The 23,664-nt window shown below is 39.2% G+C and overlaps 1 protein-coding gene across 1 annotated transcript in view; it reads left to right on the top strand.

Moving 5' to 3' along the window:
* Positions 1 to 23,664, top strand: part of TRHDE (thyrotropin releasing hormone degrading enzyme) — a 305,481-nt gene that overhangs the window by 265,587 nt on the left and 16,230 nt on the right. The window contains exons 13-15 of the mRNA XM_065423079.1: positions 6,433 to 6,580; positions 9,081 to 9,178; positions 9,695 to 9,802. Coding sequence (XP_065279151.1) covers positions 6,433 to 6,580; positions 9,081 to 9,178; positions 9,695 to 9,802 — 354 coding nt within the window. The remainder of the gene's footprint in view (positions 1 to 6,432; positions 6,581 to 9,080; positions 9,179 to 9,694; positions 9,803 to 23,664) is intronic.

Here is a 23,664-nt window from a genome sequence, read left to right on the forward strand (position 1 = left end):
GGGGTTCAACTATGCCGCAAGCCAGGATCTGTTTAAAATTTCACCACAGTCTAGTCATTCCTAGCAGCCAAGCATGGGCAAGCCCAGTGCATAATCTGTGTGAATGCATTTCCTATTACAATGTTTAAATATACAGATGGCGCCCAACCACAACATAGCAGGACACAAAAAAATTAATGATTTTTCATTAATTTATTCATGCTAGAAGAGGTAGCGGTTCAACAGGTAGAGTTGTTATCTGCTTTTCATTCCCCTCTAGAGTTAGGCTGGAGGGTGCAGAGCAGTTTGTTTATGTACACAGGGATGTCCTTATTTCTTTAATCCTCCTGAGAGATCTCAATGAAAGTTCATGGAGGTATTTTGCCATCTTCACCTGACGGTTTCTAAGGATAGCAGCCTTATTTCTTCCTCTATGGTAGGACACTTTCCTACACCACTCTGTGATGACTTTGGCAAGCACTATTGCAGTAAACAGGCTAGTGACATACAGGCCCGGGTGGCTTTTGGACATCAGCAGTAGCTTCGCTTTCTTGTACCATTGTTACCCTCAGGAGCAAGATATCAGCTAAAGTCACCACCACCTGTGGAAAATAGTGCCCGTATTGATTGACCATTGTCCTGCATTCATCCCCATGGAAATGGGGGCAGGGACGACTACATTTTATTGTTTCATGCAGCTGAAACCCCTCCTCATTTCTCACTCCCAACCCCTGCTGCACCATACTCACTATGGCTGGGGTGCAGAGTGGTGCTGTGCAGAGGGACTCCAAAGCTGAAGTGTCCATGTCATGTTTAAAACCTTTGGGGAGCAAAGGAAAGGAGTTCCGAAACTTAACTTCCCCTTATGACTACACCTACGGTGACACCTCTTTTTGTTTTATCTGTAACTGCTGCTGTTGCCACCTTGAGAGGTCCCCCATGGAATGCCTGACTGTGATAAAGAGGAGAAAGAAGAGGACAAGGGAGAGTATGTTCAGTGAGATCCTGCAAGCCAGTGCAGCATCAGACAGTGAACAGAGGACCTGGAAGGTGAATATTGCAAACAGTATTGAGAGGGGAAGAATGGACAGTAGAAAAGCGCAGGAGTCAGAGAGGAAGATGCATCAGGACATAATGGGGCTTCTCTGGCAGCAAACACAAATGCTGCAGATCTTGTTGACCTAAGGTTCGACAATCATGGGCCCAGCTTCCTTTGCAGCCAGTGGAGAACTCCATTTTAGCATCTCTCTACACCCTCATTGTTCCATGCAGCAGCATCGGTCAGATCTATACCCCACTTCACACTGGGGAACAGTGAAGAGAAATACAGATTCACATACACTGACCTGCAAGTGTCCCAGGGTGCATGCAAAACCAAAATGAACTGAAATGGACCTGAATGGTCTTTCCCCTTGTTAAGTTCTGTTCTGTTTATTTATTTCAGAAGTTTTTATTGAATTTGCTTTTATTGCACATTGGGTTTTTTGCACTGATTATGGTATGCAACAAAAATATTTTTTATAAATAATTCGTCTTTATTACTTCACAACATATGCTGCAGAGTGCCTACTGCTACCGAAAACACCCACTACTTGTCGCAGAGATGGCGACAGTGGACATTGGTGATAGGATCAGTGACATTGTGTAATAATTATAAATGCACAGCAACCACCACAACATGAATAAGTACATTAACAGTGTTATATTCATAAATGTACACCAAGCACTACACACTTCCTAGTAGCCCCAAAACTTTAGGGCCAGGTAGAGCACAGTCCACCACACTGCATTTCTGGGGCTGATTATTAACATACTCTTTCAATGCCTCCATTAGCTGTATAGCTTGGAATTGAGCTCTTCTAATAGCCCTATTGTCCTGCTGTTCCAACTCAGCAGACAGCTGCTCCACCTCTACCCTCCATCCCAGTGGCGACTTTCCCCCTTTGCCTCACAGGTATTATGCAGGACACAACAGGCAGCTATAACAATTTGTTTTTCTCACTGAGATCCAATCTCGTGATTGAACACTACCAACATCCCATCAGTCTACCAAAAGCCCATTCACCTGTCATTCTGCACCTGCTCAGCTGGTAGGTGAATCTTCCCTTGGCGCTGTCGAGGTGGTCGATGTACGGCTTCATGAGCCAGAAGAGCAAAGGGTAGGCTGGGTCCCCCAGGATCACTGTTGGGATTTCCCTAGTGCCAGTGGTAATCTGTTGGTTGGGAAAGAATCTCCCTGCTTGCAGCTTTCTGAACAGTCCTGTCTTCTAAAGATGCAGACGTTCTGCACCTTCCTTGACCAACCAACACTGATGTCAGTGATGTATCCACAATGATCCACCAACACGTGTATAACCATAGAAAATTAGCCCTTTCTGTTAACGTACAGTAAAACCTCAGAGTTATGAATACCAGAGTTACGAACTGACCAGTCAACTACACACCTCATTTGGAACCAGAACTACACAATCAGGCAGCAGTGACAAAAAAAAGAAGAAACAAATACAGTACAGTACCCTTCAACGTAAACTACTAAAAAAATAAAGGGAAGGCGGCATTTTTCTTCAGCATAGTGAAGTTTCAAAACTGTATTAAGTCAGTGTTCAGTTGTAACCTTTTGAAAGAACAACCATAATGTTTTGTTCAGAGTTATGAACATTTCAGAGTTATGAATAACCTCCATTTCCGAGTTCTACTGTACACCATGGCAAGGTGGGCTGGTGCTAAAATAGGGATGTATGCCCTCATCTATCACCTCACTGCAGTTTAGGAACTCCGTTGCTGCAAATCTATCCTGCACTTTGCCTAAAGTCACAGTCCTGCTTAGCAGTTGATGATTAATGGCCCTGCACATTTGCATGACAATGGTCCCCAATGGGGATTTTTCAATTCCAAAATGATTGCCCACTGACCAATAGCAATCTGGTGTTGTACGCTTCCACAGAGTGATCACCATTCACTTCTCAGCTGTCACTCCAGTCCTCATTCTGGTGTCCCTGCACTGGGTGGCTGGAATGAGCACAGCACACAGATCCAGGAACATGGCCTTTCACACCCGAAAGTTCTGCAGCCACCGCTTGTCATCCCTAACCTGCATTACGATGGGAGCCCACCGGTCAGTGCTTGTTTATCACACCCGTAAGCAGCGCTCCACTGTCTGTAGCTGCTCCATGAATGCCACCAACAACGCTAAATTGCTTTTCACTGTGTTCCACAGTGATCAGTCCTCCACAAAAGCATCATGTCCTCCATTGCTGCGGTTCTTCCTCTGGCTCTGCAAATACTGGAGGATGGTTCGTCCGGTGTTTGCAACGCTCATGACAGTAGTGCAGAGCTGTGCAGGCTCCATGCTTCAAACAGAAATTGTGGACAGTGAGAAGTGCTGCATGGGTTTGTGGGATTTTTTTTTAAAAGTCACGGAAAGTATGGGATATCAATGGCATTAAGGGATGGAAAAAGTTGCTTGATGGGACCTTGACTCCTTGCTCATAGTCACCCTTGCACAACTGCCCCACCATGCTGTGACTGGAAGCACCCCTGTATGCCCACTCTATACACGATTGTAATAATCTTTGTAGAAAATATGCCTTTGTATCATTTGAAAACTGATATCTCACTGTTCAATAATGTCATAGTGAAATGCATGTAGCAACATCATATGTAAAGTTATGAAATCCCCCTGTATGATTATTAGCTCATGTTCAAAACCACACAGGCAAAGGTTATAAAAAGAGAAATGTGTATTAACCTCAATTTACATATAAATAATAAACAGGGCCAGCAAGACAGCAGGGAGAGCAGGTGGCAAGAGACAGCAAATTTGTATTTCAGCAAACAGAGGTGGGGGTGAAAGAGCATGGAGCCTCCTTCCTCACCAGACTCCATGTCACCTTCCTCACCATCTGAATAAACTTTGCTTTGAGGGGTGATCTTCAGAAGAATCTATTTCAAAGGTGATTTGGACTTTCTTTCCTAAAAGAAAGGAGCAGAAAACCCCAATCTCTTTCTTTTTCACCTAAGAAGACAAAGGCACCCGCACCTTTGGGCCTCTGGGAGAGATCCTGAGCAAGGAAAGGGTCAGCCACTATCTTCCTGGAAGACAGTGGGTGAGAAAGGCCATCTTAAACAAAGCCTTGAACCAGAACTTGCTGGATTGTTTTAGTCTTTTAGCTTCATTTTCATTTTATTTGCTTGTAACCATTTCTAACTTTATCTCTTCTTCGTGAGTTCACTTACAACCCTATCTTCTTTTGTTTGTTTTATTTTTTAATCAAAACCAATCCAGGGCTATGTTTAAATGGAACTATTTGTTAACGTAGCAAACTGTTGAGTATTGACTCCTTACTGGGGCAGTGGCTCTTAATAACTGAACTGTCCTGGAAAGGTCTGGACAGTGCAGAACACACGTTTTTGGGAAAATTCGGGACTGGGAATGTGTTGGGTTCACCATACAAGTAGTAACCAAAGCTGGTGGAAGCCAAAGTGTGGCTGTTGTGTTGCTGGCAAGCTGCTGGGGTCAGAACTGCTGGACCAGGGCTGCAACCATACACAGACACTCAGGGTCTGACCTGCAGTCAGGCCCTGAGTAATGCTGATAAACTACTTGTGAGCAGCCCTGGTTGGGAGCTACAATAGCAAAGCATTGTGAAGCACCCAAGGTTGTGGGGCAGGCGGTGATACAACCCCTCACTGGTTTGGATTGCATCCCATAATGTGACATGTATATTGCCAACATTTCCCAAAAGGCAGTGTGCCGTCCGACTGTAAGTTGCGTGCTCGGATCCCTACCACACTGAATTTACATAAGCGATCATGGTGATTATGCACAGCACTAATTCAAACAGCCAAGTATGCAAGCGTACAAGCAATATACTAACTGCAGCGGCTTTATGCCAATGTAACTCACATTGACCAAAGTTTGCGGTTTAGACGTTGCCTCAGATCTCTGCATACTTCCCACGGCCACCAAGTGGGCAAAGATGGCATGGAACAGGATGGGGAGTGACTGATCGGGTTCTGGTAGGGAAATAAGATGAATCCTTTCAAAGCCTGCAGTAATTTCCTTCCTTCCCCAAAGCAAAAGAAGAACAGAGGTGAAATTGTGTCATGAAGTGAATTTTGGGGCACAGTGCCTCCTGGGCTATGAATGTGGTGTAGCTTACAAACAGGCCCTTGTTTAGGATTGTGCCAAAAGACACAACCCTAGCACAAAGATTTCAGTGAAGTTACTCTGGATTTAAACTGGTATAACTGAGATCAGACTAGCCCCAGGTCTTTGAACAGCCTGGTATTCATGGTCCCCTACACAGCACTTAATCTTTGTTTGCCTGTATGGATGTCTCTCTTCAGACAATTAGGGAAATGAAAGGGAACATTTTCATCCTATAAAGGGAACAAAGGACTATGAAGATATTTCAAACCCTTACCTATGTTGAACCAGTCCAGTCCTGAAAGTTTAATGAAAACAGAATCACTATTTCTTCTTGCTGCGGGCATCGAACTTCAGTGGGAGTTAAACACATGCATTAAGAGAAAAATAGGCCTGTGTGTTGCTAGAAAGTTTTCACCACATAATTAAATTTTACTATTGCATTTTAGATTGTTAAGAAATAAAGCAGTTCAAAAAGGTAAAATGAACAAAAATCCTGAAGTTTGAAGTTTCCAGTATAGAATTTTAAAAAGAAACTTTTAAATGTTTGTATATCTGCTACACTTTGTGTAAACATGTAACTTTAAACAACTTTCTTGAAATTCTGTGAAACTATTTCACTCACTGGATGAGGCTCTTTATGCCAATGAAAGGATGAAGCAGCTCTCTGATTGATTTGTAAGCTAGTGAAAAAATGGAGTTTATATGAGAAGAGCTAACACATCATTAACTACTGTGATCCTTTTGAGTGCTGCTTCAGTTTAACAATATAACTTGTTCCAAAATGGTTTGCAATAGACATCAGACAAAGCTGCTTTTGGAGCTGGGGGAGGAATTTTGAAACTAAAGAATGTCCCTTCACAATCAGTTCTTCTCAGTTGCCCAGGACCTGTCAAAATTTCCTGAGAAGCAAAATGCCTGGGCTTGTTGATTTTGTTTAGACTACATTCTGTCTACACTGTAGCAATAAAATACTCTTTCTTTCTTTCTTTCTTTCTTTCTTTCTTTCTTTCTTTCTTTCTTTCTTTCTTTCTTTTCTTTCTATATTCAGCTACTTTACTGTTTGGATTTTTTAATAGACACTGGGTTCTATTTAAATTAGGGATATTGGCATCCTGTAAAAAGACACTCAACACATAAGAGTTGGGGTTTTTTTTTACTAACACTGACTTTCATTTCATTATAATGTGATGTATTTATCATGCTTTTCTGCCTTTCATTTGCATATGAAAAACCCTCATTTTTGCATCATCATGTATCTTCTCTGAAAATAATAATTAACATGAACTTCTTTGACTGTGCAGAGCTGGCTATTTGCCTCAGAATATTCCTCTGGAGATTATCAGATACCTTTCCGAGGAGAAGGATTTTCTGCCTTGGCATGCTGCCAGCCGAGCTCTTTATCCTCTAGATAAATTGCTGGACCGCACTGAAAACTACAACATTTTCAATGTAAAAGATATATTCTCTTCTTTTCTATTGTCCTGAGATGAATTAGTCCACAGTCAGTTATTGTAACTGATCTAGGGATATTAACTTTCTTTCTAATTATTTTGTATTTAAATGTAGCAATTGTCAAACTTAGGTTCATTTGCATTTGAACAGCGATAAGGACTATTTGAGGCATATATAATGAGTAGAAGGAAACTTAGCTGTTCTTCCTATAAAATATTATGACAAATAAGTTGTTTGATTCTTAAAAATTCTATAGTTCTCTGGAGCCACAGGACTACACTTTCATTGAGGCCCAAAATAAGCATGGACAGAAAATGTGCTCACAGAATTTAGCAGGATGCATGCAGTTGCAGTCTATATTGTTAGTCATTATTTTCATCCTGAAAGGCATAGTGAAGTCAATGCATTTTCCTTAATTAACAAGGATTAGATCACAATTGAGTCAAAAACCTATTCATAATTGGGACCAGGAGAACAACAGTAGAAGCAAACAGTAGATAATCCAAATAGACATGACAAACATTTTAAAATGTTACCTGAAAAAATCTTGCTTAATCTTGAAGCATATTTGTTAAAAGGAACATTGTTTATGACACAGACTTTAATTGTATTTATTAACAATTATAAGCTGTATTACGCCTGTGTACTGTCAGTGAATTTTATGTACGCTGCATAAATTGAATGCCCAACCACTTGTGCATAATTTTATACTACAGTTGAAATGAAGAAACTACATAAAGTCTGGTATATTTAAGGAGACATTTTTAAAATACACCCAGATACATGCTGGCATGGAGAATTTATATAAGGAATATATTACAGATTAATAAAGAAATACTGGAAATGTTTCTTCATGAACCTATGATCTGGGTCTAGCTCCAAACCAGATTGCTCTCATGTAAAATTACACTTTTTGTCTTCCTAGTCTATCATTACCTGCACGGAAAAATCATTTTTAGACAGTGATTGCTGTTTCACTTTTAGACATGACTGTGTAAAGAGAATACAATTTTAATAAACAAAAATGGTCAAAATTAATTGCAGGGTTGTGTTTTACCACTACTGATTCTTCCTGAAATCTGAAAGCAGAGTTGACGGCAGAAGAAATAGAAACTCATTATAGTCACAGAATAACTTATCTGCTCGAGAAAGCTATCCAGTGCATCTCCTTTGGTTCTGTCATCACACACATATGCACATGCATCCATACAAATAAAATGGATATTCTCTTGCATTAGTTCATTTCAGTTCTTTTTTTCAAAGCAGTGAATTCTAGTGGCAGAAAATTATACTGTGACTACAGTGACAATAGTCTACTTCATAACTTGTAACTGAATGTAAAGATGCCTAATGTGCAAGATGTGAGAGTAAGATAAAACATGTCTTGTGCTTTCTTTGATATTTAAACACAGCAACAGCTAAATGGACATTGAAATAGTGTCATTATATAACCCAGTCTCGATATGCAGCACACATTGTTTAGTATTATTAGATCAGTTGGCTGCACCTGTGTAATGGTTTCGCTGTAGCTATGAAAATAAAGACGATCATAGCTAAGGCTATGATTTGGTCACAGGTGCTTTTAGTAAAAGTCACGGACAGGTCATGGGCAATAAACAAAAATTCATGGCCCGTGACCCGTCCATTACTTTTACTAAAAATACCTGTGATTAAATCTTGGAGGGGGCACTGGGGGAGTGGGGGGGGCTGCTGCTGGAGGGAAACATGGGGCAGGGGGCTGCTGCTGGGGGAGGTGTGCCCAGGGCCAGTGGCACCAGCTGCGGAGCAGCAGACTGCAGCTGCTTTGGCCCACTGCCAGGGACCGCAGACCATGGCTGCTCTGGCCGTCCGTCCAGGGAACACTGCTGGGGGCCGCCGGAGCAGCAGCTGGTGTGGCTGTCCCAGGGACCACCTGAGTAGCTGGCCCTGGAGCCAGCTGCTTGGGCGGCCCTAAGGTCAGCCACACTGGCCCCTGGAGAACTCACGGAGGTTGCGAAAAGTCACGGAATCCGTGACTTCCGCGACCTCCGTGAGAGGCACGGAGCCCTAATCATTGCTATCAGTTATCTCACTACGTATGTGCTAAGTGAGTCAGTTTAAATGTTTAATGATGGCCATTATTCAGACATTCATTGTGAAGTCAAGATTGGCTTAGCTAGAGTAGGCATTAGCCTGTCCAAGCTCCAGCAACTCTTCCCTTTTGTATTGTGAGTTCAAAATACTGTTAAAGTAAACAATTTATAAACTGCTGTATTCTTTACCATTAAATTAGCTAACCCAGTAGACCCAGTCATGTAGCTGTTCTGTAGATTCATCTTCCATTTAAGTAAAGAGTGGGATTGCATATAAAAGCATTGCAATACGACATCCAAATCAAAGAATTTTGAAAGTGGGGCATTATTAAAAACATCAATCAACAGTATTTCAAGTTTGAACTGAAAAATCAAAAATGAAGTTTAATTCTGAAAATATATTTAACCTATTTTTTTTCTTCCAGGAATATATTTTAAAACAAGTTGCAGCGATGTACCTCAAACTTGGATGGCCAACGAATAATTTAAACAGATCCCTTGTTCAAGCTGCCTACCAACATGAGTACTGTTATATTTTTTTATTAATTTTCACAGGAGATAGTTGTAGTAAAGTGCTTTCCCAGTACTTAATGTGAATTTCAGCATCATGAGATACCTTTCTATCCTTTTCCTCCTTTCGTTTCTCCTCACTTGAGGGGGCTAGGTGCTGTGAATCAGTTTCCTCTGCCTGGAATTTTGAGAACAAAGACATGTTCCTGTTAAGCTTTAATTTAAGTGCTGGCTCCATTGGAGACTTTGGGATTTGGACTCACGAGACCATTGAATTTAGTAGGGTTGTGTGAATGTAACACTGCCCATTTTGATCCATGGCCTTTAATTAAAAATTGTAACTGTAACAACATGGTACTTAGTTGTTACTCAAAGATATACAGTTACCACATCTTTAATATTTTTGTTTAATTAAATATTAACAGCTCCTTATAAGAAAGGTTAAAATATTTTCTTCTGAGAATTTCAACATACTTATTTATTAATGTGACCTCATTAGTGTCTTTTTTTGTGTTTTCGACTAACCCAGAGAATTGCGTCGAGAAGTCATCATGCTGGCCTGCAGCTTTGGTAATAAACACTGTCACCAACAGGCTGCAACGTTAATCTCAGATTGGATTTCCAGCAATAGAAACCGGTAAGTGGAACAAAAATGCATCTCCCGTCCACCCAACTCAGAACTATTATAGTATGAGTGTGTCTCTTTTGTCTACACACTTTTTGCATACAGGTAAAAAATGAAGCAGAACTCACCAGCTGTCATTTAAAACATTGCTGTGAGGCTGCAGAGCTAGAAGGGGTGGGAAAGATCTCTTAATTTGTGGATGGGGCAAATGGAGCCTCCTGAGGAAAAAAAGAGGTTGATTTTAAGGAAGGATGGAATGGAAGAAAGAGAGGATGCTTGGTAGATGAAGACAGGAATAAGGGCAACATGACAAAAAGTGTGAAGCTGTAAGTGGGAAAGGAGATAAAGGGAGGAGTGTGGTAAAAGTTTTGAGAAGACCTGAAAGAGAGAGGGAGGAAAAGAGATGAGGAAATGTAGTAGAGGGAAATATTATGTAGAGCTTTGTAACTCAAGATACAGAACTTGAAAGAGATGCCGTAGGAGGCAGGAAGCTAATAGAGGGATTCAAGGAGGGGTAATGTAATAGGAGCAATGGGGGGCATTAGCAGCAGTATAATGGACAGGCAAGAACTATAGTAGGCAAGCAGACCAGCCAGAGATTTGGGTTGTCAGGTCATTGACAATGTGCAAAGTATGCATATAAGTGCAGAGTATTAATAAATAAAGTAGTGTGATTATTAAATCATGCAGTTATCCATGGAGAGTAAGGCAAGTACAGGTGAGGACCACAGCTTTCTTGTGAAAGAATCATCCTTTTTTTCATCTGGTGGAAGGCAGGAAACCAGTTTCCGCATATCACGGGATATGACGTTTTGTTTCTAGGTAAAATATTTTATTTCAGGTGAAGTTTTCAAAAGCACCTAAGTCCCATTTTTAAAACTGAATTAGGCACTTATTTTCAAAGGTATTTAGGTGCATAAGGATGCCGATAGATGCCAAGTGGGATTCTCAAAAGCACCTAAGCAGGTTAGCTGCCTATCTCCCACTAAAATCAAAATTCCCATTGAAACCTGCTTAGGCACTTTTGAAAATGCCATTAGGTGCCTACATACATTTGAAAACTTGCCCCTAGGGAAAACGTCTACTACATGGCAAGCAGAATCCTGCAACAGCGAGTCTCAAAACTCAGATCTACAGCTCCTGGTGCTAAAAATGGCTGTGTAAACACTGGGATTGGGCTTTGAATCCTAGGGAGGGGAATGAGTTTCTGAGCCCAAGCTCCAACCTGAGCCCTAAAACCAACACAGCTATTTTTAGTGCTGTAGCGTGAGCCCAAATTTGTAGAGCCAGTCTCTGAAACTCGCTGCCACTGGTTTCTGCTCGCCATGTAGACATACCCTTAGTGACTTTGAAAATGGGATTTAGGGCTAGATTCACCCTAAGGGAGTTAAGCACTGTAATGTTCCATGTTGTAACTTTTAAGGACCCTGCTGCCTAGTGGAATTTACGACCCCAAGTGAGGCATCCCACAGGCGAGAGAGGCAGAAAGATGCCTAGTTTGTGAATCCTGGCAGGGCTTAAGCATGAACTAGTCGCTGAGCAGGTCAATGGCATCAGGACTTAGGCAGCTTTGTGCATGGCCACTAGCAGAAACATAGGCACCTAGGAAATTTTATCACTAGTAATGTAGGTGCTACAGACTTGGATGGCAGCTGAATGGTGGATTTGTGAATTCCATTGGTGCCTAGATGTTGGATTTAGGCGCCTAAAATGGCAGGTACGCACCTACATCCTACTTTGAATCTAGCCGTTAGTCTTCTAAGTCACTTAAGTGTTTTGGAAAAAAGTATCCAGAGTCTATGAAAATATGCCCCAAACTCCAAAAAGAAAGTGTTATTAAAGGATTTGTCAGGTTAATTCTGTATGATGAATCCAAGCACGCACATTTTTAAGAGAACCCTTATCAATATCAAAATTAGCAAACATCAACAATGCTAGATACGTAGCTATTCAAAGAGGAAAATACAAAGAAAGAATCACAGGAAAGGATCTGCAAAAGTAATTTACTGAGATACTCATTTGCAACAGCAAAATTAGTTAATCACATTTAACATAATCTATTAAATTGCACAGCAGTAGATAATGCAATATATAAAAGCTGTCACCCTGGAAAGCCTCCCCCTCTCCCCCCTAAAGGACTAGAGAAGAAGGAGGCATCAGAAAAAAGCTTATTGCTTTGCTAACAATAGCGAGAAAGGGAAGGAACACATTTAAGGAGCCTTCTGAAAATTAATCTTACCTTTTCCACAAGGACATTCTTGGGAGCCCAAGATTGTGACTGCCGGAGCACAATGAATGTTATGATAAAGGTATCAGAGCGGGGCAGAGGAGGAAAAATACCAGCTAGTTAAAGCAGTACATTTCTGTAAAGAAACTGGACAATTTTGAAAAATAGCCACCACAAATAATGTAATTATAGAACAGGGATTGACATCAGATGATAAATAAGGGTGCAACTTGCAAAGAAGACAGATTTCTTTTATTTATTTTGTAAGATTATAAGTTCAGATCTTTTTCCCCCACCCCAGAAATTGCCAATTGTTGTTCTCAAAACAGTCACCACATTTGAATGTGACTAACTCATTGACAGGCTGATACCATGTCTGCTCATTTTGGAAAGGCATCACAAAGGTCACTTCTTGTAGTTGAGAAACTTTCTGCCAGTTTAGCAGCTTAGTAGTCATAAAATTAGCTTGTACTTCACAGTATCAACATTTATATAGGTTCAGCACGTCTATTTTTGCTCATACAGTAGTATGGCTATATAATGGTTCAGCTTTCTGCCATATCACCGAGATTCTGTTATTACCAATAATAATAATAATTCTGTAATAAGAATTTAGTTAACATGGTGTGTGAGCCAGAACAGAAGCCAGAACACACTCCCTTAACTGTGTTGGCTAATATGAGTATAATGGGCAAAAAAGTACATCTTGGAATACATACAAGGAACAGATATGTAATTCAGTGCCATTTTTATATTGTTATCTTTGTGATCATAACTGTACTTCACTCAGTTTGATGAAATATTCTTATAACATCATGTCCTTAAAAGCTACCTTTTGTTTTGTACTGTCAGTTGCAACCATAGTATCTCTGTACCATTCTCTCTGCATGCATCTTCTCCCACAAAAGGAGAGACTGCTGTCTCAATGGGAGCATTCCCTTCCTTTCTCCAGAGCATTTTGACAATTCTCCACAGTGCTAATAAAAGACCACTGGAGGTAGAGATATGCATCATCTCTCCCTCCACCCACTGTTAACAACAAAGTTAATACGGCCAGAGGTTATATATACTGTACTTGGAGAATAATTTCCACAAAGCAGAACAAAGTGGTCAAGCACCTGCTGGGAAATTCCAGGCAATACAGTTGCAGTGGAGTCACATTGCCAGGGAACCAGGGCAGAGCTACAGAGGGCTAAGAGCTGATCAAAGGAGGCAGAGGATCTCTGCATAGGTGCCCCACTTCCCCCAACAAATCTCCAATATCAGCAGCATTTGTGGGTTGGCCTCCCAGTTTGTCCCCTGGAGGTTGGGGAATGCTACCTCCAATAAGAGAACTCAAAAGAAACTTTGAAGGGAAGCTTACAGTGTTTTCTGTCTCCTTTGTGGTATTTCCACATATGAGTACAGTCTGACCCAGAGTTTACTGAATACTATAGTAAAAAATAAAGGCAACGTTGTAATGCTTTGCCCTGAATGATCTATTCTGGAAGCTGGAGTGGCTAATCCAAAGAGCTGATTTACAAACAATGCAAATTGAGAAGTATTGAAAATTCTTTGGAACATAAGAGTACAAAAGAATACCGGGGAGGTAGATTGACATCAATCAAATGAGATTCAATACAAATATAAGCTAATATTAAGTTAAACTTTTATGACTGTACAAATTTACAGGCAGTGGAACAAGTGGCTAAGAAGGCTAGGGAATCTCCATCCCTGGATATAGTTAAAGTTAGAGTGAACACACATCTAATTAGGAATGGTTTGGGAATGATAAAATAAATCTTGCTGTGATGCTTGGTTAGATGGCTCTTTAGAGGTTATTTCCATCCCAAATGTTTATGTATTTTACTTGCATAATTTAATTGTGGGCTAGGGAAGGGCAATAATCAACTACAGTAATGTATACCTCTATACTGTTTGCATATTTCTGCAGGTTTCCTAGTAATACTGTTTAATATGGTAGGTCCAAAATTAATTACCATGTACTCTCCACTCCAGGAGATTGAAATAATTATAATAATCATGTATTTACTATGCTTTGTTCTTTACCATGTAAATAAGTTACCACTGCTGATCAAGATAACAAAAGACCTAGGTTCATAACATAAGAACTAGGGGTCACCAAATTAAATTAATAGGCAGCAGGTTTAAAACAAACAAAAGGAAGAGGTTTTTTCCACACTGACTGTTTTCACAGTCAATCTGTGGAACTCCGTATCAGAGAATGTTGTGAAGGCCAAGATTATAACAGGGTTCAAAAAAGCGCTAGATAAGTTCATGGGGGATAGGTCATCAATGGCTATTAGCCAGGATGGGCAGGGATGGTGTCCCTAGCCTCTGTTTGACAGAAGCTGGGAATGGGCGAAAGGGGATGGATCACTTGATGATTAACTGTTCTGTTCATTCCCTCTGGGGCACCTGGCATTGGCTGCTGTCGGAAGTCAGGAAACTGGGCTAGATGGAACTTTGGTCTGACCCAGTATGGCCGTTCTTATGTTCTTAAGCTCAATAGTGAATTGGCCAGTAGTACTTACATTTGTAGCTTATAACTTGAAAAGTTAAATATGTTTTGGGGTTAAAACTAAATGCAGAATTAAAGAAAATAATTATATCTCCCAGTGTTTTAGTCTTCTCTGTTAATACCAGCAATATTGAATAACACCATTAGACTTCCAGGCACAACACTATTACTTTCACATCTTCTTTACAAAAAACATACACTAATCTACGTGAGATGAGTGCTCATGAAGTTTAGAAGGACATTCTCCACAACTCTGTGAATTTCATCTATTCCACAGGAAATTCCATTCTGTGACACTAATACACTACTGCAGGGGTAGGCAACCTATGACACGCGTGCCAAAGGCGGCACGCAAGCTGATTTTCAGTGGCACTCACACTGCCCAGGTCCTGGCCACCGGTCCGGGGGGCTCTGCATTTTAATTTAATTTTAAATGAAGCTTCTTAAATATTTTAAAAACCTTATTTACTTTACATGCAACAATAGTTTAGTTATATAGACTTATAGAAAGAGACCTTCTAAAAATGTTTAAATGTATTACTGGCACGCGAAACCTTAAATTAGAGTAAATAAACAAAGACTCGGCACACCACTTCTGAAAGGTTGCCGACCCCTGCACTACTGCATTGGTGCGCCAATAGCTGATCTCATCTCCTGATACTTGTGTCCTAAAATAAATGATGCGAGAAAGAGATTGCAGCCATTTCTGTGGCTAAAAAATTATGATAATTTAGAGTGCAAAATGCTTAATGCAGTTCTCAGCCATTCTGCCAGGAAAGAATGCCAGAGCATGACTCAAAGGACACATTTGACCACAAAGGCATCAAACCAAATAGCCAGCCTTAAGTAACTGACTCCAAGGAGTGTCAACGGAGCTGTTTATTGATTCTGTTCCAGGTCTGTACAGGATTTTAATCCTAGCAAGATCTAACGAAAGAAATTTTATATGAAGTTTTTGTTGAAAACCTGAGAACAAATTTTAATGTGAGATTCACTTTCCTTTTAATTATTAAATTAATACAGATCTGATATTTTTATATAACTATGGGCTCCACTTCAGTTTACTTCAGGCCTCACAAATGCTGATGATGGTGCTTAGCATGGCAAACATGATCTTGCTGCAGTAAGATGAATACATACTTCCATAAGTGGACAAGAGTGAAACTTCTATGAGGAATAAGGAACATTCTTTATACAATCATTGAAATTAGTGTTGTCGATTTAGGAATGGGGATCGTAGAATTCAAGATACAGGCAAATACTATGCAACAGAAGCTACTGCTTGCTGAAAATTAAGATGTTTGCTGCTACCTTCATTTAACTGGGATGATCCCTGTGAAGCTCTTTCATGTGTGAAGAAATACATTACTCACACTCTGTAGTTATGAGAGCATTGTGGTTCATCCTAAAAAATTAGCAAAATTACCATACAAAGTCTGCCTGAGCTTGAGAATCAGCCTTGTTAACCTCTTTAACCTCTGTAATGCATTGGCTTTGAAGGCAAAAAACAATGTTAAGAGCATTAGCATTTGCAGCGTTTCTGCTTTGGATGCATTCTAACCTCTAAAGCTCAGGAAGAAATGTGCAGAGGACAACAGTTTATAAACTCCTGAAGTGTGATGTCATAGTAAATGATGGCCTGTCAGCATTTGCTGTGACACCCCAAGGCATGACTTAGTGAAGCCCACTGGAAAGGGCATTGGCTATTCAGAGCCAGTCACCAATGGATTCTCAGATTTTTCCTTCTTTTGAAATGTAGCCCATTCCTATTCATCCGTTATCTATGTTCAAATAGTTGTAGGACTAATTGCTTGACTTTTTTTCACAGAAAACTGTTAACACGTGCATTTGTTTTATCTGATTCAGTATCAATTAGAGTAACATGCATTGGGTTTTCAATCTTCTGGCTATCCCCATGCAGAATAGAGATCAGAGATATTTAGAGTACCTGTGATTTGAGAACTATTATGATTAACAGACTACCTACAATTACTATCACATATTGAATCACATCGTTAATACAGGTAGATTGTAGGCTATTTCAAATTCCTGGTTGATTAGGTACCTACTGTTTTAGATTTAATTTGTCTTTTACTATTTATACTATTATTTTTCTGTACTGAGTACTTTGATCATTCTCAACTACTTAGGATATTGGTCTGAAGCTATGTCCAGTGGCAGCAGCTGGTGGTGTCCAATATTTTTCGTTATCCAATTTTCACAGGACTCAAACTGGGTAAGTTTAGGGCTGCATTCTGATAGTTAAAGAAGAAAGCTTGAAACCTCTTATAGATTTGGCATCTCTGTGAAACAGACTCTCTTTTGACTAAGATTTACCTCTAAGGTTAGCGACATTATTCTGATCTGGTAACCTTTAATCAACTGGTTATTGACATGGGTGTTGTCTTATAGTTTAGCCCAGCTGATATACAATATTCAACTTTTTTAACACTTTGTTTTCTTTGTTCTATTCTGAGTATACTTTTTGTAGCTCTCTTGGGTCAGAAGATGTGATCCAGTGTGATCCAGCAAAGTAGATGATATTTACAATGATACAGTGAACTGATCCTGTCAAAATAGAATATTGTCCAGCATCTTTTCCGTAACACAACGGTCACTGAACTTTTCCAGAGGGCACTGTTCCAACTTCGTGGGGAAGAATAAGTAGGGACTGCCAGGAGACCCTGCATGCACATCTGTTCTGGTTTTTAACCACAGGATTCCTGATAGATTTCATAGCCATAAAGGACATTTTATGAAAACAAATTAATCATAAATATAATTTTGAAGGGTTCAGGAATGCCTGTGAGCCAACATACTTAAATACCTTACTCCGGGCTTCCCTCCCATGGAAACAAAATCTGTAAAAGAGAAAAAATACTTTGCAGTCTCCACAAGTTCACGTCATGGTGTTGGCCCCACAGGCTTCCCTGACAGGAGAAGGATTGCCACCTTGAGTAAGTAGAAAAAGAATGTTTGAGAAACCTTGCAAAACATGGATTATCCATGCATTCTGCACCCTGGCGTTCATATTCCTCTTTACCCCCAGGTCATATTTCCCACAAAAGTCATCTTGACATTAAGGTTCCTTCTGTGTCTATACAACAAACCACCTTTGCAGGGAACAGAAGGAAGTTAACGTTGGTCTGACTGAAAACCCATAGAGTTCTGGCTTTGACTTATCATCAGTACAGAGGTGTTTCCATAGACCCCCTGGGGGAAGGTATGCCATGAAACAGCCATTCCCATCCCTCTCATGAGTTTCAGGTCATTAGCACCCATTTTTGCACATCTTGCTTCTCCTTTACATCACAGACTAAAGAGGAACATATGGGAGCTAGAAATTGAAGCTAACACTTTAGAATGTAGCATCCTGAGATCTAATTATCTTGTAAGAGATGTTTTTAAATGTATCCATTCAGCTTGGGGCTTGTCCAGTAGTTTCCACATTTGTTATTTCACAGGGTTCCCTGTAAAATACTCCTATATCTGAGTGCAATGTTAATGATGTTAATTTTCTCTATATCAGTCATAAGAAAGGTGCAAGTAATGAAGTAAGAATGTCATCAGTCATATAATTTGCACAAACACAATAGTACCCAAGAGCCCTAATTTGAGAATACTAGATTGTCATAGTCAGTAAGAACAATTTGTATTTACTCTTCAAGAGACAATTGATTCACACTAATCTGGCTGCCTAATTTGTTTCACCTCTTTACTGGATCAACCTTTAACTACTCTGGAAATACCACCATAAAAATACATTGTACTGCAACAACAGTTGCAACATGTTTGTAGGCTCAGGTCAATGGTAGATAACAGAGATTTCTTAGTCATTATTTGATATACATTCTAATGAAATCTGGGCCAAATGACAGATAATCAAATACATATACCAAAAGTAACCGTTTTTCTTCTTTTTCTTCTCTTTCTTCCTCTGTCTGCTGCTTTGAGATGCATTGCTTTGTCACTTCATTTCACATCTGTGCACTAAGGCCCTGATCTTGCAAACACTTATACCTGTGCTTAACTTTAATCGGGAGCATGAGTGTTTGTGGATGTGTGGCCTAAAAGGTTAATGATTTGTGTGAGGTATCTAGAAGACACATTACTTCTGTACAAAGTTTTGATGTTCATCACTTAATTTTCAGAAGTCATTAGACTTATGGAACCTGTGAGAATACAGAGAAAAGACTATTTTTTCATACATATATGTATATAGAATGTAAAACATAACACAAACAAACAACCCTAGATCCTTTCTTCTGTGTTATCAACTTCTGTAAATTTTAATGACTTTGAAAATTCATTGTTGAAGATCTGTATCTGTGTGGATACAGATGTAGAGATACATTATATTTTGCAATGTTATTAGAGTACAGCCAGATGGTGGCAGCCAATGTTGCTGAAGTAATTTAACTAATTGATAGGTTGTAAGAACATTTTAGTGGAATCTTACAGTCAAGTCAATAAAACTGTTTAAGGAGGAAGAAAAGACTGCTGAGTGCATGAGTTAATCAAGGAAATAGTGGATATGGTGTTGTGAAAGAGGATCTAGGGAGTATGTCTAATAGAAGAAAGGATTGCATCTTGTTACAAGTAAATAGAAAATGTGTTGTTTATTGGGCACTTCCTCCAAGTAACAGCTTTGCTTCCTCAGTTTTCTAGGCGATCACAGAAAAATCTCCTGCCCCTTCTACTGATTTTAAGTAAACAACATCCCAAACAAATTAATTTGAAAACTTTAGAACTTTGATCGATTTCTTTTGTTTGTTTGTTTGTTTGTTTGTTTGTTTGTTTGTTCGTTCAACAACCAAAATACCAACCACAATAAAGAAAAACAATTTGAAAGGAAGGGCCATTTTTGGGGTAGAAAAAATGCCAACAAAGGACAAAACAACAAAAATCTACAGCAGAGATGGGCTGCACAAGTTAATGTATAGCTTGCCATTCAGACATTAAAAAATGATGTTGCATAACTGGGTGTAGCTAGAAAAAGTTATTGGAGAGAGGATAGATGATCTTGTGGTTAAGGCATTGGACTGAACCTCATGTGATCTGGGTTCAGTTCCTGGCTCTGCCTTAGACATCCAGTGTGACCTTATGCAAGTCCCTTAATCTCTCCGTGCCTCAGTTTCCCATGTGTCAAATGGGGATAATCAGACTTCCCTTCTACCACCCTTTCAGTGAAATCCTGGCCTACTAAAATCAGTAGGAGTTTTCACACTGACCTCATTATGTCCAAAATTTCACCTTTTGTCTGTTGTGTCCATTCCAATTGTAAACACTTTGGAAGAAGGGACCTTCTCCTCCTGTGTGTATGTATAATACCTAGCACAATGGTTCCCAGGTTTGAGTTAGGCTACTGTAATAAAAATAAGTAAAGAAGAGGGGCAAAAATTGTGTTTATCTTCTTAGAAAAGACACATAACAATGTACTGTTACTAAGGTGGCATCATTTGTTTTATGTTTTAGTATATGCAGTGCTAATACATTATTCCATGGGTGCCATTCTTTTAATATTATCTGAGCTTTGTAACCTAATAAACAATGCTATAAATATAGTCATCAAGGAAAATAAGTTTCCGTTAAAGGTAAACTGTAAAAAAATAAAGAATGGAGCTTCTGATTAATTTCCTTTGTCAAATATTAGCCTAAATGGTAATGAAATTTGTCACTTAATCAAAGAACTGACTAAACTGCATGCAGTTACATTTTAAGAAATTAGAACACAATTTGCCTAGAAGATAAATAATTATGGTCTGATTTTATAAGAGTATTTCCAATTGTTAGAACATTGTTTAAATAGGAGCAAGTACATACCAATTAATTTTAACTTAGAAGATTATTCTTAATTCATTGTAAAGCTTTACTAGTCAGTATCGTAAAAAAAGATTTTCCTGTAAAGGCACAGCAGGATTTTAATTAATTTTCTTCTAATTGTTTAATTTTTAACATATTTTCCAAATGTTTAAATTTTAAACATGAGCTTTGCTGGCCTCATATCTTATCCTCACCATCATATCTGTTGAGCAAGACAAATAAGATTAAATTCATCATATCAGCATTCAGAATTATGCTTTCAAAAATTAATTTTTATCATCCCTCAGAAGTGTCCATTATATTATCACTTTTAAAATGACAACAGCCTACATAGCCCAGAAGAGATTTAATACAACAAGAGAATATGTTCTTCAGTGTTACTAGCTCAATAATACTGAAACAATAGTTAATTTTACCTGTTCAGTTCAATTAATCCAGTAGGCCAACAGTCTGCATGCTGAACTGGTGCTATGGGACTGTAATTTTAAAAGCACATTTTCCATGGAGCTGTACAACTACAAAATCTAGACCTGAGAGATTTTCACATGTTTAGATAACGATGAAATACAGGCCCATAATAACTGGAGGGAAGAGGGAGCAAGAATCCTCAGAAATGGAGAAAATTCAATTAGAAAGTTTACTGTTGAGGCAATAGTTAAAGAGAAATGACTTTGGGGATATTCACATTTTCATAAACAATTTTCATTTCCACAGAAAGGAACCCCATGTCTATAATCTTGATTACAGGCCTCTCATAGGAGTAATTTGTAGCTTTTCATAGCCATAGGTGTTGTAGTTATTGAAGCTCAGGCTTTAAAAAACAGTGTGTGTGGGTTTTTTTAATTTCATTTTGTCCTAATGACTTAGCTTATACAAGGAGATCTAAAAACTTCCCTAGAGCTGTTGGCTGTATGATATTGAATAGATCTGCTGTGGTGCTGCAAATGTGCCTTTACAGATTTGGTGTCAAAGGAGTTTCATTTACAAAATACATAGTGGTGTTCAGGCTATTGACATGTGATCAATGCCATCCATGTCCAAATTCCCCTTCCTCCACACAGGATACAAATGATCTTCCGGTTACTGCCTGTGCTGATGCTCAGATCACTACTCTTGTCACATAAAAGAAAAAAGATGAGGTAGCCAGGAAAGTCTGTTGAGTCTGATGAGCTGTGCTGTAACTTGTGAAAGATGGAAGCCTCAGAAGCAAGGAACTCTGTCCTCACTATCATTCTGAGGTCAGACATCCCCCTAGCTGCCACGGTGTTCATTTCAGCAATGCTACTGATTGTATCCAAACACTGAGTGGTAATCTCTCCAATGTGCAATGTGTGCCACTCTGATTAATGGGACTATCAACCTGCGAAGAATTACTTCTTTGCAGATACCTTTTAGTTCCTTGGTGCTTTTGTTGACAAGTTGTGTATCTTGTAGTAAGCCAAAGAAAACAGTTCTGTTGGGACAGTCCAATAAGAGCTACTCTCTCTTTTAAACATGATACAGTATCTGAGTCAAGACATAAAATACTTCTGCCAGTACAGTGAAACCTGACTCTGGTTGGTTAATTTTGTTACATTCACTGAGGATATCAGTTGTCCACTCCAAATGTCATGATAATATCCTCATCCGATTTTCATTAAACATACATTCTTCTCATTGTTGTCAATGTATTAAATCCAAAATTGATGAAAAATAACGCAACATTGAAGTTAGACAGCATTTAAACACACATACAAATATAATCAGGGAATAAAAAATTAATACTCTCAGAGTAAACTGCCCACATTGCGTACAATGTGTCTATATGCCTGTGTACGTATGTGTGCTAATGCATCGAATAATCAGAAATATTGATATAGTTGCAATATAATTAAGTTAATTTGATTTAGAAAACTTTGAGACAAATCCTCCGCTAATGTAAATCAGCACATTTTAGTATTCCCTGATTTCTTGTGTTTACATATGTAAACTTAATTTAGCATTAATAGAGTTTTTTAGATTTAATTTCCTTCTGCGGGTGCTTATTGAAAAAGAAAGGAATAAAAGAGAGATATAAACTACCTGCACCAGTTAAGTGCTTTTGAAAAATCTCACTCTAAATTCACACCTCCCTGAGATGAACAAGGCTTGGAGAATAACGTTTAAAACTCATTGAAGTGAATGGGCTGGTAGAAGTGAGAAGTTCACACCTTTACTGCTACTATTTAAGAATCAGAATCATAGAAATGTAGAGCTGGAGGAGACCTTGAGAGGTCAGCTAGTCCAGCCCTCCATATTGAAGCAAAGGCAAGTATACCTAGACCATCCCTGGCAGGTGTTTGTCCAATCTGTTGTTAGAAACCTGCAATGACAGAGATTCCGTAACCTCCCTTGAAAGCCTATTCCAGTATTTAGCTATCTTTACAGTTAGAAAGTTTGTCTGGAGACAGCTTCTGATAACATAGGCCTTGTCTACACTAAGAATTCTAGGCAGTTTTCCTACTCCTAGTCTAGCATTGATGCATCTCCACTGGTATTAGCAACCAAGGAATCACTTGTATAGGCTGGGCACAGGCTGAGCTCCACCAATGTTAGGAGAGTTACAGAATGTTTAAAAAGTAATGGGTGAAAGAAAGCAGCAACACCAGCAAGAGACTCTGAATTTTATTTTTTTTTTATTTTTTTTTTTGGAGGTTTGTGCTGTGTCTGTTTCAATTAGACAGATAGGACTTGCCTATGCTGTAAGTATAACCATGCGAATGTGAGGTTGTCTGTCATGGTTAGGGATGGCTGGGTTCTCACACAGTGGTTTGTTGGTAATGTGGATAAGACAACATGGTTCTGTAACCATATAGGGAACTATTATAGGCTAAGACATAATTCTGCTGGGACCTCTCTTAACCCTTTAGAGTTACAATGCCTTTGCCTTGTCTCAGTGGCCAAAATATGGTTTGGAGGCTTTTTTTCCTACTGCCTCTTGATGTACCGATGAGCAATAGAAGCATTAAATGTTGAAAAGGCATATTATCTTCACTTCCCAATGATTGAAACATGACCAAAGGGATTTTGTTGAAATATTACAATAAAACTCACTATTGAGTTGAGGCTAAGAATAGAAAGCTTCAGCCCACAAAAAATGTTTCTGAAGGTTCTGAGTAGGTGGAAAAAAATGGACTTTTAATGAGCGTGTCTCGATGTGACCTTCACTGTAACTTTGGCAGTAGTGTAAGCTATAATAAAATTTACAAAGAAAATTTCACTCAGTCTTTCAGTATCATGATACTGCAACTCAGATATTCGTTTGACAGTATCCATAATGACAGT

The sequence above is a fragment of the Emys orbicularis genome, chromosome 1, assembly GCF_028017835.1.
Source record: "Emys orbicularis isolate rEmyOrb1 chromosome 1, rEmyOrb1.hap1, whole genome shotgun sequence".
Taxonomy (NCBI): Eukaryota; Metazoa; Chordata; order Testudines; family Emydidae; genus Emys; species Emys orbicularis.